The sequence below is a fragment of the Athene cunicularia genome (genome assembly GCF_003259725.1).
Source record: "Athene cunicularia isolate RWA chromosome 12 unlocalized genomic scaffold, athCun1 chr12_part1, whole genome shotgun sequence".
NCBI classification, from domain to species: domain Eukaryota; kingdom Metazoa; phylum Chordata; class Aves; order Strigiformes; family Strigidae; genus Athene; species Athene cunicularia.
Genome location: NW_020799116.1, coordinates 9,051,862 through 9,066,309, shown reverse-complemented (window position 1 = coordinate 9,066,309; position 14,448 = coordinate 9,051,862). Strand labels below are relative to the sequence as shown.

Genomic DNA, 14,448 nt, shown 5'->3' with positions numbered 1-14,448 from the left:
CGAGGGGAGGCGGACATCCCCGCGGGGTGGAGCGGGGCGGGGACGAGGTCCGGGCAGCGCTGATGTTCCGCGGGGGGCGGCCTCGGGGACCCCCCACGTCCCCAAGGGGAGCGGAGGGGTGACGCCGCTGGTAGCTCATGGAGCCGATGTGTCTGTGCGCGAGGCGGGTGTGTAGGGGCCCCCCTGCGGACGGGTACCCACCGCCTGTACTGCCCATCCAGACATTCACCATCGCACTGCTCCATGCGTTGGCGATGTACCCGTGTCACATTTGCCCGTGTGCTTTGGCTACATGTAGCCATTTCTCCCTCTCTCTGCACGCAGGGGAGGTACCTCCAGTAGAGCCTGTTGCAGCGCAGCATCGGGGCCGGCGGTCCCTTGCTGGGCAGGGAGGTTTGCAGGGGAAGGAGGTTTGCAGCAAACTCATGTGACAAAGGTTTCAGTGTGATCAAGGAAAAGCTGCCTCTGCAAGCCAGGAGCCTGACATTTGGGGTGTGACTGGGCTTCCCCAGAAGGCAGAACGGGAGGGGAGGTGGCAGTGTCCCTGACCCACATGGATGCTTTCAGTGGCCTTGTGCAGGGGCTTGCCCAGCTCCCAGGCTTGGTTACACGGGGCCGGTGGAGGGCTGGGCAGGTTTTTGTGAGCTGGGTAAAAAACACCTTTGGTCTGGCTAGCACAGAGCTTCTGCTGCTAGCACCCGTGCCATTGGTGTGGGTTTCTAACGGGCAGTTTAATTAATGTAGGCCAGTGAGATGCTGATCCTTCTCCTTTCCCACTTTGCCATCCTTGTGTATGTAGAGCAAGGCCTCTCTGTGTGCCTTGTAAGGCACGCACCAACATGCAGCCCTGGGCTCGCTGGAGATGCTAATGCAATTATCCTACAGTTACTGAGTTTCCTTCATGGCCTCTTGTGAAGGACACGTCTGAAATCCTTTTTGAGCATTCTATTAAAAGCCATCAGTAAATTCAGCATTATTCCAGAAACGATAGCAATTAAATCATCTGCATCAGCCCCAAAAGCGGATGTCAGTGGAGCAGCTTTTGAGCAGATCTTTCTGGCTGGTTTCAGAAAGTCTCACTGCATGTGGCAGGGGCCAGGCACTGACCTTGATTGTGCCACCAGACATCCAGAGCTGCTCTGCTGAACGCCTGGCATTTAACAGTGGTGGAACCAAACCAGACTTTGGCCCAAAGATATGTCGAGGGCAATCTGTAATTGCACACAGCACTTCATTTGCCTGTGGATCTGGTTTGTATCTGTTATTTATTGCTAGTACTAGGAGAGCAAAGAAATCCTGAGAGGGGGAAAAAAAAAAAAGCGGCAGATAATTGACGCTGCTTTTTGCTTCTTACCGGTGCGTCTGAGCTGTTTTGAGTTAGGTTTCCCATTTGCACTGAAGTTTCACTGTGTCAGAGAATTACCTGCAGGTTGTTCAGTGCTTTGTGCAATTTTCAAGGCATTTCTCACATTTGTGCAGTGACTTGCTTGCCAGGTGCACAGTGTCCCCTAGGTAGCCCTGGCACCAGCATCAGGTCCCTTGGCATCCTCTTTCTGGAGGAGCCGGGGACACCGTGTACCTCACTTGTCCCCGGTGCAACACGAGACCCCATTAACAGACTCTTGCTCAGCAGGGTACAGCAGCCAAAGCACTTTGCCAAGCACGAGTACGAGGATCAGTTGTCCTTGGGGGTGTATGGCTTTTTGGAGGAGCAGAGAAGACCTTATGGCCTGTGTTAGCTCTGTGATCTCTGCCATCAAGTGAGCAAAAGTGAATAACACACCTGCTTCCCTCCTCCGCGCCTACGGGTAGGGTTTCTCCTCTCCCTGAACGCTCGCCAGCGCAGCTGAGCTGGCTCAGGAGCTGCCGTAATTCACTGCTATCTTGCCAGGCCAGCAGCAAATTGCTAGCTCATCTTTCTCCCACCTGTAGCGAGGGGAGAGCCGGCAGGGAATGGTGTTTCATCCATCTTCCCAGGCCTGCTCCCCCGATTTGGGGATGCTATATAGCACTATAGGAGATGTGAGCCAGGAATTTGGGGCCAGTCTCCTTGCGGGGCTGGCTGAGAGGTGTGACGTTACAGGAACAGCCAAAAGGAAAGGAGAAAATAAGGGGCAGGTGGGGGGTTAACAGTTTTCATACGAGCAGGCTCCTTACCTCCCAAAGGGGCTGATGTGGGGTTAGACCAACCAGGATAACTCTGCCTGTTTTACACCCCAGCACTTGGTCTGATCTCCTGGGCATAGCCCTCCCTGCCCCAGACAGGTGCCCCTGTGCAGGCATGCCTGCACCTCAGGGTGCTTCACCTCTTCTTTGCATCAGACCCATCACATCCAACCAAGGTCCTCGCCCAGGCTCAGTCTCAGCTTGGTCCTTAGGACGGTGCCACATTTACAGTATTTGATTAAAAAATGAGAAATAGGGTATTTTGTAACCCCTTCTGCTGTTGCAGAGCTGCTCAAGGAGATCTTCCAGCCTGCAGGGACTGTGGTGCCTGAGGAGGTGGCCACTATTAAGAGTATAAAGGAGCAGCAGGGACTGCCCTGGTATCCCCACAGCAAAGCCTTTGCCCTCGGTGCTGCTCAACTCTGTGCCTGCTGCCAGGCATCCAGCCCCCCTCCCAGTGGGAGCACCTTGTGTATGGGTGTACCCCTGGCCATGACACGGGTGTCCCCCTGGACATGGCACGGCGCTGAAATGCTGGGCCCTTGCCTCTGGTGCCCAGGCAGGGGCTGGAAACGCTGGGTGTGTATTGATTTGGGCATAGCCAGACAACAGCCAGATCCATCACAGCAGTTGTGGGGAACAGGTAATTTCCAACGATTGTAATGAGTGTGTTAAGCTATTTCCCTTTCTCACTTCAATCACCTTCACAAAACTAGTTTAATGAAGAGCTATTCGCTGCTTACAAAATGGTGCGGCACAAGCTAGATGGTTTCTCCTGACCTTTCAGCGTGCTTTGCTTGAATTGGCTGCCTCTTCATGTTCTCCGCTCACTGCCTCGAAAAGGGAAGACAGCTGAAATATAGACTCTTACAGCAAATACTGTGGCATATTGCCGCCTTTCCACCAGTCACTGATAATCTTCCTGAAGCCTTAGCATTTATTATTGCTGGTGTTATTTGTGTTCTTGTGTCTGGTAGCTCTGCATAACGTTTCTGGAAAGAGAAGTGACCTGTATCCTTGGTACTACTGCAGTAGAAATCAGTGTTATCTCTGGTGTGACATAAAGGAAGAAGTTGGAAATGTCTGGACATGCCTGAAGGACAAACCGAGAGCCCTTCCATGGCCGAGATGCCACTGGGAAGCAGGACAGGTGAAAGCAGTCAGTCAAAAAAATTTTGCTGTCACAGATAATTCAGGCAAGGAAAAGTTTTCAAGCTTAGTAATCAAGGAGATGGAAAGGTCAGTCCGGAGCAGAATGGGATAGCAGAGGCTTGAGTCGGATGCTGGCACAAGAAAGATTTGGATCCTTCTTCCCAGTTTCCTGTAATTCCCAGACTGGTCTCTGGATGACATTCATTATTTGTGTTATTTTTACACCTAATGGAGTGAGTCAGGGGCCAAGGTGCTCCATAAGCAAAACAAAAAGCTGTCCCTTTGCCAATGAAACTTAAAATCTAACTGTGAGATGGAAGGGGAGCTGATGTGAACCCTAGAGAAGGGGGAGGATGAGCAAACAGCGGGGCTGCAGCCTAGGGAATGGCATCAGTGTAACCGTGGCTATCACTCATCCCTGCAAAGGGAGGAGGGAGTGCAAGGAGATAATGAGGTAGGTTTGTGGGTGTTTATAAGGATCATGATAATACTTTGTGACAACGACAGAACAGAAGATGACACATTAAGGTAATGTTTGGGCACTGGCTAACATGAAAACAGCGTGAGAAGTTTTATGTGTGCGAAATTTAGAGTACTACCCAAAATAACTGCTTTGCACGGGAGTCATGCTTGCCCTCTGTAGCCGGGGTGCAGCCATGGTACATGCCAGTGAAATGAAGACAGTTTTAAACCAACACTGGAAAACCCTCGCCCTACCTCTCGCTTGCAGAGCATCCAGATGTCAGGTTGGGGATGGGGCACTGGGGACTGCCGTCAGGCTGGGAAGAGCACGGGCTAGCAGAGGCTGGGTCTATGCTCAGCAAAGCGCTAATAAAGCATTTTGGATGTGGTCTTGTTCTCAGAAGTATTAGCACAGTGGTGCAAAATGTACAGATGACACTGAAGTGGATGAGAGTATTAATGTCACTGTTGAATCCTGATTTCCTGGATGGCAGCGGAGGATCTGCAGGCGAACAGTCACAGAGCTGCAGCTATTTGGCAGAGAGGTATCTGACAGCTAGCTATCACATTTTTCAAGGGCTTATTCCTAGCTGTTTAATACTTCATATGCTCTCTTGGGGAGGGAGGAGAGAAGAACGGAGGAGTATATTTGGCACAGCAGGGAAGTGGACTCGGGTCTTTTCCATCCCTCAGTGCAGTGCTGCTGCAGAGGGAGAGAAAGCCTCCTTCCACAGCAGTACTAATCCTCCTCCACAGCGAGCTGAACGTTTTGAACTTGAACAACTCCTCTCATTTTTCCCCCATGTGATTGTGAGTCAGGCTGAGCTTCTCTATTCTTCTCCATAATTGAGTAGGAGATTATTTTGACTGGAAATAACCAGACACAGGTATCATGGCTGTGAATGCCTCCATGCATGCTACTTGCTAAAAGTTCTGTAGCCTTCTGCAAAGGGATCTGGTCTTTAAAGACTTTGCTCAATGGAGAAGGAAGAAAAGCAGAGGGGAAGAATAGCTCCTTCCTGCTCACTTCTAACACTGGCTCTGCTAAACTTAACCCACTGAATTGTTGGTGACACGCTGTTCTTCAGAAGCAGCTCTTTTGTGGAAGAGCTCCCCTGTGACATGGGGAATAGCCGCAGTGAGACAGGAAATATCCCTGACGTGATGGCTTTCTACAGGAACTTGTAGCTGAGATCCAGTCCCACGGACATGCCGAGAAAGTTATGAAAAGCCATTCCTATAAAATCTCCAGGGTCACCTCCCCAGGCACAGATTTTTTCTGTTTTTTCTTTTTCTTTTTTTTTTTTTTTCTTTGTAGTTCTCTCTCACGGGATAGAGACCATCTGCTTGGGTTGCACTTCCCACCCCTCTGCCCTGGGGACAATGAGTGACCGGAGGAGTGCAGAGCAAGGGAGAAGCAGATGCAGTGTGAGGTCATGTTGGGGCGCGTGGCTTCCTCCGCTGCTGTGGCTGGTGATGCTGCGAGATGCCATCCATGCCCTGCTGGTTTCAGCTCTCGGTGGGTACCAGGGAGGCGGGTGCAGCCCCTCCTCAGGGCTGAGTTTTGGCTGCGCACTCTCCTACTAGCAAAGCCGGATACTGAGGAGCATTTCACAAGATCAGGCTTTCTCCAGTTTATACATAAGTGGGATTGCTTCGGGCTATTGAACCAGTCTGCTGCAGACTAGCCAACCCCAGAAATTTTCTCTGTGCTGTAGCAACCTCAAGTCACTGCTGTTCTGCTTGTGCATGTAAAGAAAGTCTCAGCTGCTTACTGAGGAGCTAATGAGCTTTTGGAGATACATGGGTGCTATAAACTCCTTAGGCCGGAGATAAGCAGCTTATTGCCTTTAGGAGCACTGCCAGCCCTTGGCTCTGCCACTGTGGTGTTTCTCAGGCCCCAAGTTCTTCATTAGCAAGAAGGGTTATAATGTCTTGCAATAAATAAGTGTATTCCTAATTACATGCATACATGCGTGTGCTGCAGCCATCTCCAAGGGCTGAGGTAAAACCTGGCAGCAGGACAAACAGGCAACAACAGGCTTTACACACTGCGTTGTCATGTCTCCCTGCCCCACTAACTGCAGCCCTTGCAAGCTGCCATCCCTGCGCAGGGACCGCGCCCTCTGGGCAGTACAGGATGAACCCACCGCCCTCACCATGGCGAAATGGCCTTTAGCACCCAACAGAAAATTCACCACGGACAGCATGGTCAGCCTCAGAACAAAAGGGGGCTATTTTGATTATGAAACAACTTATTTCCATTGCTACCCGTTCACTGCTTTTGGATAGACTTATTATGAATGCCTGTCTAGAAAAATCACTGGGTAAAAAAAAAGAGGTAACGCACAATTGAAAGTTCACCTTCAAAGTCACTGTGAAAGCAGGTTTTTACTTCCTTAGTATGAATTCAGCCCTTGCTGTTCTCCACTCGCTGCCTACAGTGTCTGCCATCAAAATCCATCCTGCTGCAGCTGGTCAACAGGCTGCAGTTGCTACTCTTACTAAATGCTAGAGAGCCTTCAAATAAAATCTGCTTGGCTAGTCAAAGCATCTTCATCTTACATACTACCCAGCTATAAATTAGCCCAACAACACTCTTTCAGGGTATAACTAGAAACATAATTTGGTATGCAACTCTCAAATTTTTGTTTAGTTGCTCTCCCTGGAGCAGTTTGGAATTAATCTAGTCATCGGGGAGAGTTATTTGAGGTGCTGGAAGTACCTTCTGATACCATTTTTTAACTTGAGTAAATAAAATCTGAAAGCTGATTTCTTTGCTGCCTTATTGTCCTTATATATTACCTTTCCTGTTGGTTTATACCTGTGCACAGCTTAGACTGGAGCCAGAACTGCTCTCTTATTTTGTCACTCTGTAAAAATGGATATCCCCTCCTTGCCTACAGCCCCTTCCCTCTCCACAGCTGGTGGAAATGAAAGGATGAGCTATGTATAAACCTTCAGTGTAACTAAAACTGTGAGAGTCCGTGAACACTACTTGAACGCTAAATTCTTCGTTAAACGGGTGTTGTCTGTTTGCACAGAGCCCTTGCCAGGGGGCTGGAGTGGGATGATAATCCAGCAGCATATTCCCATGACCGAGAGCAGTGGTTCGGGGGTCAGCCCAAGGCTCCCCACCACTGCTGCTGGAGCAGTGCAGACAGTTCAATGCCACGTCTGGAATTCAAATCAAGCCATCACCGGCTTCGTGTTCCAAGGGCTGAAAGTGGCTCACCCCTCCGTACTTAAATCACTTCTTCAACAAAGGCATTCTTAAGTAATTTAATTTTGAACTATAGAATTAGCACCTAATAAGGTTTTGTGGTTTAGAAGTGTTCATGGGTCTCAACCAACTTTGTAGGCTAAGTGAAGTGTGAGAAACATTTTTTACCAGACTATCCTATCAACTGAGCTTTTAAGGCAGGCTGATGAAAAGGAATCTATTATTTTAATAGCACTTTCTCTCTGGTAAAAGGTCTTGCTAACTTACTGAAATAGAGCTTGAAATAACAGATAAAAACTGTCAGAAAAGCTGTGATGTAGTTTGGAGCCGAGTGAAAATTGTGACCAAAATCTGAGCCTGCCCAAACCCTGAGTTAAATGCCAAAATGCCCCAGGATCATGCAAGCTGTTAAGGATGCCAAACATCTTATTTTTGGGGGTTGGGTTTTTCTTAATTGTTTTGTGTGAAGGGTTTTTCTTTGGGAGGATTGAGTTGTTTTATTTTTTATTTATTTAGCCTTTTAATCTTGCATTTTATCTAATAAAGTTCACTTCAGTGATGCAGGGCTGGTGAGGGAAAACCTCCCAGAGCTCTGTTAAACCTGAAGTCTTCATATCTGAGAGGAGAAGGGTATGGGCTTTTGGGAAGTTCCAACAGGATTTCACATTTTTTGTGATATTGAAAAAATTGTTGCGGTTAAGTAAAAACAAAACAGGAAAAAAAAAAGGCATTGATTATATGCATAGCAGAAAAGCCCTTCAGAAAGCCTCTGTATATCATTTGAATGCCAGTTGAATTACCTTTACAATAAGGACATGATGACTGGGAGGATTGTGGAGAGCTGCATGAATTTCATCCATGCAATGCCTGATTCCAGCCTGGGAAACAAACCTCATCTGCCAAGTTCTGTAGGGCCATTTCCAGCTTTTCTTCTCAAAGGGGGGACCCAGCTCTGCTACCAATAAATAAAGTGGGAATTTTGACACTGATTTTAAAGGGAGCTAAACTGAGCTCTATGAAAAGGGAGCGCCAGCATGCAATGCTGCTTTTATTTTTTTCTTATTAATGTGACTAATTAAATGTGTGTATTTTTTAAGCACTAACTGGTTTTTGATGGTTGTTTAGAGACTTTGAGAAAGTCAATAATTTTGATGAAATAAGACTGTAGACTCCAGAACAAAGTCCACATGGAATCCGTGATGTTGCTAGGATACAGCTATTAGTATTTTCAGTGGCTGGGGTATTTTTTTGGTGTGGTTTTTTTTTTTAATAGAGTCGACCTAACCTCTCTTAAAACTGTAGAAGAATACGTGACTGCCTGATCCCATTTACACGACGCTCCCTCAATTTACGGTAACGAAGCCAAACTTGACCCATTAGTTTCAGCCAATTTATTTGTGAAGAAGAAACACAAAGAGTAATTTTGACGTGAGCTATAGGGAGCACATGGTAACTGAATCTTGATTTTTTTTAAAATGATGTGCAGGATTTTCTCCCTGTGGTGTGACATTGCTGAAGTCAGTCTCCCTCTAGTGGTTTATTTCCAGAGGGGCCCTTGGCTTTACTGGCTTGGCTGGGTACCAAATTTCATAGGGTAATGCAGTAAGTTGAATGACCCCTATGAGCTGAAACATAGAGCAGCATTGAGCTCATAATTTTTAAGAGATGACCCTAAAACCTATACAAATATTCTTTTCGGTGGTTTTTGTATTTTAGAATTTATTTATTTTTTGCAATATGAATAGTAGATGAGGCTTTCCATCCCAGGCTGACTCTGCAGTACAGGCTAACATGGTTTGCTCAGTGTGTAGGATGTGACTCTTGCACATTGTTTCCTTCAGCTGTATACTGGGATGCCTGTAAAAAAAGATCAGTATTTAAGCTCATGTTTCATATCAAAGCCAATGCCAGATGTGGTGCTAATAACATTCTTTTTTATTTAATGTAACAGAGAATAGCATTGTGGATGGTGCTATTTTGGGATCCCCGTGTTTGGGGAAGCGCTAAGTGAAACACTCTGTAGATATTTTACTGGGAAATAAGGAAAAGAAAGCTCTTTGGAGTTTGTTTCCAACACACAACTTAGATTTGAGGTCTGTCAGGTTTCTTGCCTTTATGCTCCTGACCTCACCTTTGCTGAGCTTCTTTCGTTAGCACCCGAGCTAGCTCCAGTGCCTTACAAGCGTGGGGAATGGGGAGGGGAGCGGTGACGGCAGAAGCCTAGTATCCCAAACTAAGTAAGAAATTCAAGTCTAATACCCAGTGCATGGATTGGATGCTGAGTTAAGCCAGTTCACTTCCCTGAAGATGGCTAGGTAAAGAATAAAGATCTAATCTAAAACATATTGAAGTCAATACATGCCTTTACTTAACTGTAAGCGGTTTTGGATAAGGCTCAACCTTCCTTCACAAGTGATGGTAGCTAAAGAGAGCTGTGATTCTACAGTGCATCAAGGATCCTGGAAACACTGATGTCTTTCCAGCTAGTACACTAATCTGAGGTAGGTAGAGGACGGGTGCTGCCTTCTTTATGTTCACGTCTGGCAGAAGTCCATCCTGTGATTTGCTTTTTCATATACCAGAGAAGCTAGTTGGCCTTGGTTTTCTTTTTATAAACTGTAATAGAGAGAAATCTTGGAGAAATTTAGGATTACCTGCCCCAGAAGTTAGCAAGCTCCCATTCCTTTCTCGCAGGCCCTTGGACACGGAGGTTATGAGATGTCATCGCCCTCCAGTGAAGCATTTTACAATATGTTCAGTTAAGTAACAACTTTAAGGGTAAGGTTTTACTTTTGTTTGACTTTTACTTAATGCTCAGCTGCTATTGGGCAATCAGGAATCTTGCTGCTTAAAACACTTTCCTTTGGATGCTGCTCCGTAAAAGCTGCACAGTGATTCCCATGATAGTGATTCTGGAGCCAATTTTGTCTTTCATTATTGTTTTCACTTTTCAGGCTGAAGTTTCCACACAGTGTCCTGGCCAAAGCTGATTTGATTTTGGTTTATAACTTGAGCAAGAACTATTCCATTGGTTTTGTTTATATTAAAAATATGCATTTACTCCTAGCATGTGGAACAGAATTCTTGCAGTTTTTAACAGCTCCACAGCTAAAAAAGCAGACATACAAATTCAGTATGCACTTGGTCTTCTCTGAGATTTGTTCTAGCATCACTCACAGCCAGTAAGTTAGTAGGAGTCCTGTGTTTACAAGGAGGTCACGGACACTTATGGGATGCCCATCAATGCATGAACAAGATTTACTTTCATGTAATTGTATAGATTTTATTTTTTTTTAGACTTTCACAATGCATATGTAGGAACTTTTTTAGTAAGGAAGGAAAAGATCTAGTTGAACTGCACTTCATTTTGGACTAGTGAATGGTTATGTCAATTGTACAAGCTAAGGAAAGATCTGCTTTTTTGACTTCGGTAGGTTCATGCATTTGAAGGAAGACTTGTATGAATGGGAGTTTGCAGGAACCGGCTGTGTGAGGAGCCTCTTCCGTGGAGCAGTACTTGGTACTGTGCGGGAAACCTTCTGTCCCAGGCAGGACTGGACTCAAGCCTGCGAGAGAAACAGGGGCAGCGAGCCAGTTTGTTTCTAACAAAACAAAGTTATGCAATATCATTTAGTTCTGACATGTTCCCAATATGCAGCAAATGAAGAACTCACTAAATACAGTATCTCTCTGGCCATATCATTTGAATATAACTTGTTTCCATGACAACCTCTGCTTAACAGCTTGGCTGATATGAAATCATTCCTAGATGAGGGAGCTTTTGCCAAAAGCATTGGGATTCAACACTTTAATATTATGTTTTAGGTTTTAAAAAACATTTATTGAAGCCTCTGGAAGCAAATATCAACCAAAATCCCCTCATCCTCACCTCCGCTTCAGCTCTCGGTTGATCAGTTTATCTTCCTGGGAACCTCTCAGAAGCAGCTCTTGTGTTACTTAATATGCTTCTGAAGTCCCAGGCAGTGTTTCAAGAGCAAGTGATCGTGACACCAGCATTTGGTAGAGAAATTACATTTCATGGCTGTTGGCTCAGCCTGCGAGGCAGCGGGGCAGCAGCTGGGCACAGCAGCCAAGGCTTGTGCTCGAGCCATCCCTCAAGTCGGTGAATAATAGTTGGAGCTCCAACTACCTCTGCCTCAGGTTAAAAAAGAGGAGCTTCAGCTGGAGAGAGGTCTAGCCTAATGTTTCACACAGTTCATTTTGTATCAGGAGCACTGAACAAACAAACCCAGGTTATCTGTTAGATGTTTTCTAAGGTGCGGTACCTGTCGCCCCAGAAATAGCTGTGGAACGCTTCCAGTGTGGAAATGCAGTGTGACTGCTCATATGGTGCTTGTTCCCTTCCTCCTTTCCAGGTGCTACATTGCATTAGAATATAGCTAAAATAAGCCTAATGCTTTCCTAATATTTCTCGTGTACGCAGGCACTGCAGTTGCCACAGCGATGGTACACAACTGCCAGTGGGAGAAAGGATGGTCCTGAGAGTTTTAAGAGGCAGTCTGCCCTCTGCCCCTTCGAACCTCCATTGCTCTGTATCACGGGGATTTCCTGGACTAGCTGGGAGCAGGGGCTATAGGAAGAGCTACTGGGACATGCAAATAACATTTCAAGCACATGTAATGTACCCATTGCTGTCAAGATTTTGGGATCAGCAAGCATTCTAAGAGTAGGCATTTAAATCTTAAGTAAACCATGGGAAGAATTATGAAGTATTCATTGTTTCTTCTGCCTATAATGTGCCTTCTTCAGTGCTAATTAGCCCCAGCGTGGAGCAGCTTGGGCCTTTGCTGTGCCAAAGAGCTTCAGGTGCCTGAAACTGGGTACATGGGGCACGACAATATTTCACACTCCAGTTGTTTGGGTTTTTTTTCTTCCCCAGTTGTTACCTGGGAAAACTTCAGCTGTTACCCATCTGAAATCAGCTGAGCTAATCTACTGCCTTATTCCTGCTCTCAGCCACACAGTCCTGCTTTATAAAGCCTAAGCAGAAAGTTACTTGTTTACCTGGATAACTCTGTAAGCAAAAGGAGGATATGTCTGGGAGAAGATGTAAGGAGTAGAGCCAGTAAGCCGATTCTTTTCTGTGGTGGTGAGCTTTAAGCAACTCGTCTCATCTGTGCACTGTCTTGTAGCACAGGACTGCACTATAACACAGTTTGTTTACTGTAAATCTGCTTGAGAAGGTACAAAAGCACAGGAGGTGGCATCACCAGGGTTTCTTTAGAAAGGAACCTTCCAGATATATGGCAAATAATAATAATTAAAAAAAAAAGTAATTAATGAAAGCCCTATAAATCTCTCTCTCTCTGAAGATGCTAATAATTTCCTGGGCTTTTTAGTCTCTGAACTGATTTAATTCAAGGTGTGTTGGCAGCACGAGGTGGATAAGCAGAATCAGAATGCTGTTCTTAGGATCATTTTTCCTTGCGAGATCCATCTCTGGAGACGCGTTTTTGCCTCTGTGTCACGACTTCTTAGAAATCTCTGTAGGCAAAGGATGTGCTAATTCAATGCATCCTGTGATTGCCCTTCCTCCACAAGCAGTTTAATTTACTGTTAGTTGAGATTCCCACAATGTACCTTGTGCCACTGTGAAGCCTGGTATTTACCAGTGTAAACAAGAAATAAACAGAGGTTTTACATGTCTCATTGGGAATAATGGTACAGGCTCTGCTGCCTGGTACCCGCTCCGTGTCTCGGAGGTGTGGGGGTTGTACTTCTATATTGTTCCTTGCAGCTCAGGTTGTTTATTGCAGGATAATTTGTTTTCAGCCTGAGCTAGAATGTTTTAAGTGATGAGCAGCTCTCTAATAATGGAATCTGAAGGTTTTCACTGAAGTGTGTGGTTCTTGTCAGAGGCAGGTGCTGGATTAAAAGTTAGCTAGTTTTTGTAATATAGTCTAGTGCGTTTGGCCTTATTTCCAGAGTGATGCTGCTGCGTATCCAAAATGTAATACTTTGTTGGCAACCTCAGCAGAGGGCACCAAAAATGTATTAGCTGTGGAGGCTGACAATGGCCATCACAGAGACAAGATGTGGCCCTTTAGGTTTGTAAGAAATTAGCACTCTCCTCCTCTCCTCCTGTCTTCTCCAGCTCTTCTGAGGAACTGTGCCTAGATACAGCCATTTATTGTGGGTTTTTTTCAGGATTAACATTTTTGGTGGGCTTGCCATTAAAATAGAAAACGCTTAGAGTGGGCATACCAATGAATTTTTAGATTTCAATCTCTCCCAAATGGTCATTATCTTGCCTTCTATTTAAAGAGGAGTAAATTAAATTGCAGGAGATGGTACAACTGGTTTTCCAGATCTTATTTAATTTGCCTTAGCAGTTAGCATTTTCCATCTGTACAACATAATCATTAACTTTTCTTGTTTCTTCATTGTCACCGTACAGACTGCTTTTTATGGGTGATCTCTGCCCTTTCTTACGGTTAGATTTTTATTTCTTTAAAGGAGTGTGTCTTTATTGATTTTTCTTTTAGGATGAAGTCTATATAAAATTATTCATCCTACTAAATGTGCTTGCAAGGAAACCTCTGTGATTCATGGTCTTTGATCCTGCTATCACTTATGTGGGTGTTTAACTTTACTACTGTGCATAGTCCCATTGGGGAGAATCTTAATTTAAAAAATACTATTATAAAAATAATGTGAGGTTTTTAGCACATGTCCATGCTGGATTATGAGGAACATCTCCCTATAAAACCAAGCATGTAAATTAAATAGGCAGTAGAGAAGATGAGATAGATAAATTATCCCCCCCCAAGCCTGGAAAGGTTCCATGTGTTATTGTCTCCATCCATGGCCAGTTTGCATGGTACTCATCCCTCCATCTTGTGAACACACAAGAGTTTTGTGTCCTAAAACTTGGGTTTTTAGAGAGATTTAGTTTTCTGGTCAGCATTGCCAAGCCAAACTGAGCCTGAAGGTTATTTCCTTCAGAAAGGCAGCCCCAGAGAGTGGTCAGGTCTGCGGTGTGAGCTGTGAATGTGCAGAGAAGGGTGCTCGGCGCAGGATGGTACCCGTGGGGTACCCAGCGCCTCATGGCCGGGGGTCCTCGCAGAGGTCTGAGGGACCAGATCAGGTCTCCCTTTTGCTGTGCCCCGCGGGGGGGGCAGAGACGTGGGTGGGGGCGAGCACATGTGCTGGGCCTGGACCAGGGCCCCTTCCTGGAGCCACCCGTGCCCTCTGGTGGGCCCTTGGCCACGTCCATCGCTGTCACCATCAGTGTGACCCCCTTGTCCGTCTGTCCCTCCCATCACTCCCTCGGCCCAGCAGCCCCTGGGGCGCGCGGATCTGTCCCTTCCCCTCCCTGCCGCTGTGTCCCTCCCCTGTCCCGAGTCCCCTTGCTCTCACCCCCTCCACCCCTCTTCTCCGCGTCCCTCCCCTCGCCCGGCTCTCCCCCGCGCCCGCGGCGTCCC

The 14,448-nt window shown here is 46.2% G+C and overlaps 1 protein-coding gene across 1 annotated transcript in view; it reads left to right on the top strand.

Annotated features, from left to right (window-relative positions):
• The first annotated feature begins 5,216 nt into the window (after window positions 1-5,216).
• The window catches only part of EIF4E3 (eukaryotic translation initiation factor 4E family member 3), a 31,347-nt gene continuing 22,115 nt past the window's right edge, over window positions 5,217-14,448 (top strand). The window contains exon 1 of the mRNA XM_026857558.1: window positions 5,217-5,299. Coding sequence (XP_026713359.1) covers window positions 5,217-5,299 — 83 coding nt within the window. The remainder of the gene's footprint in view (window positions 5,300-14,448) is intronic.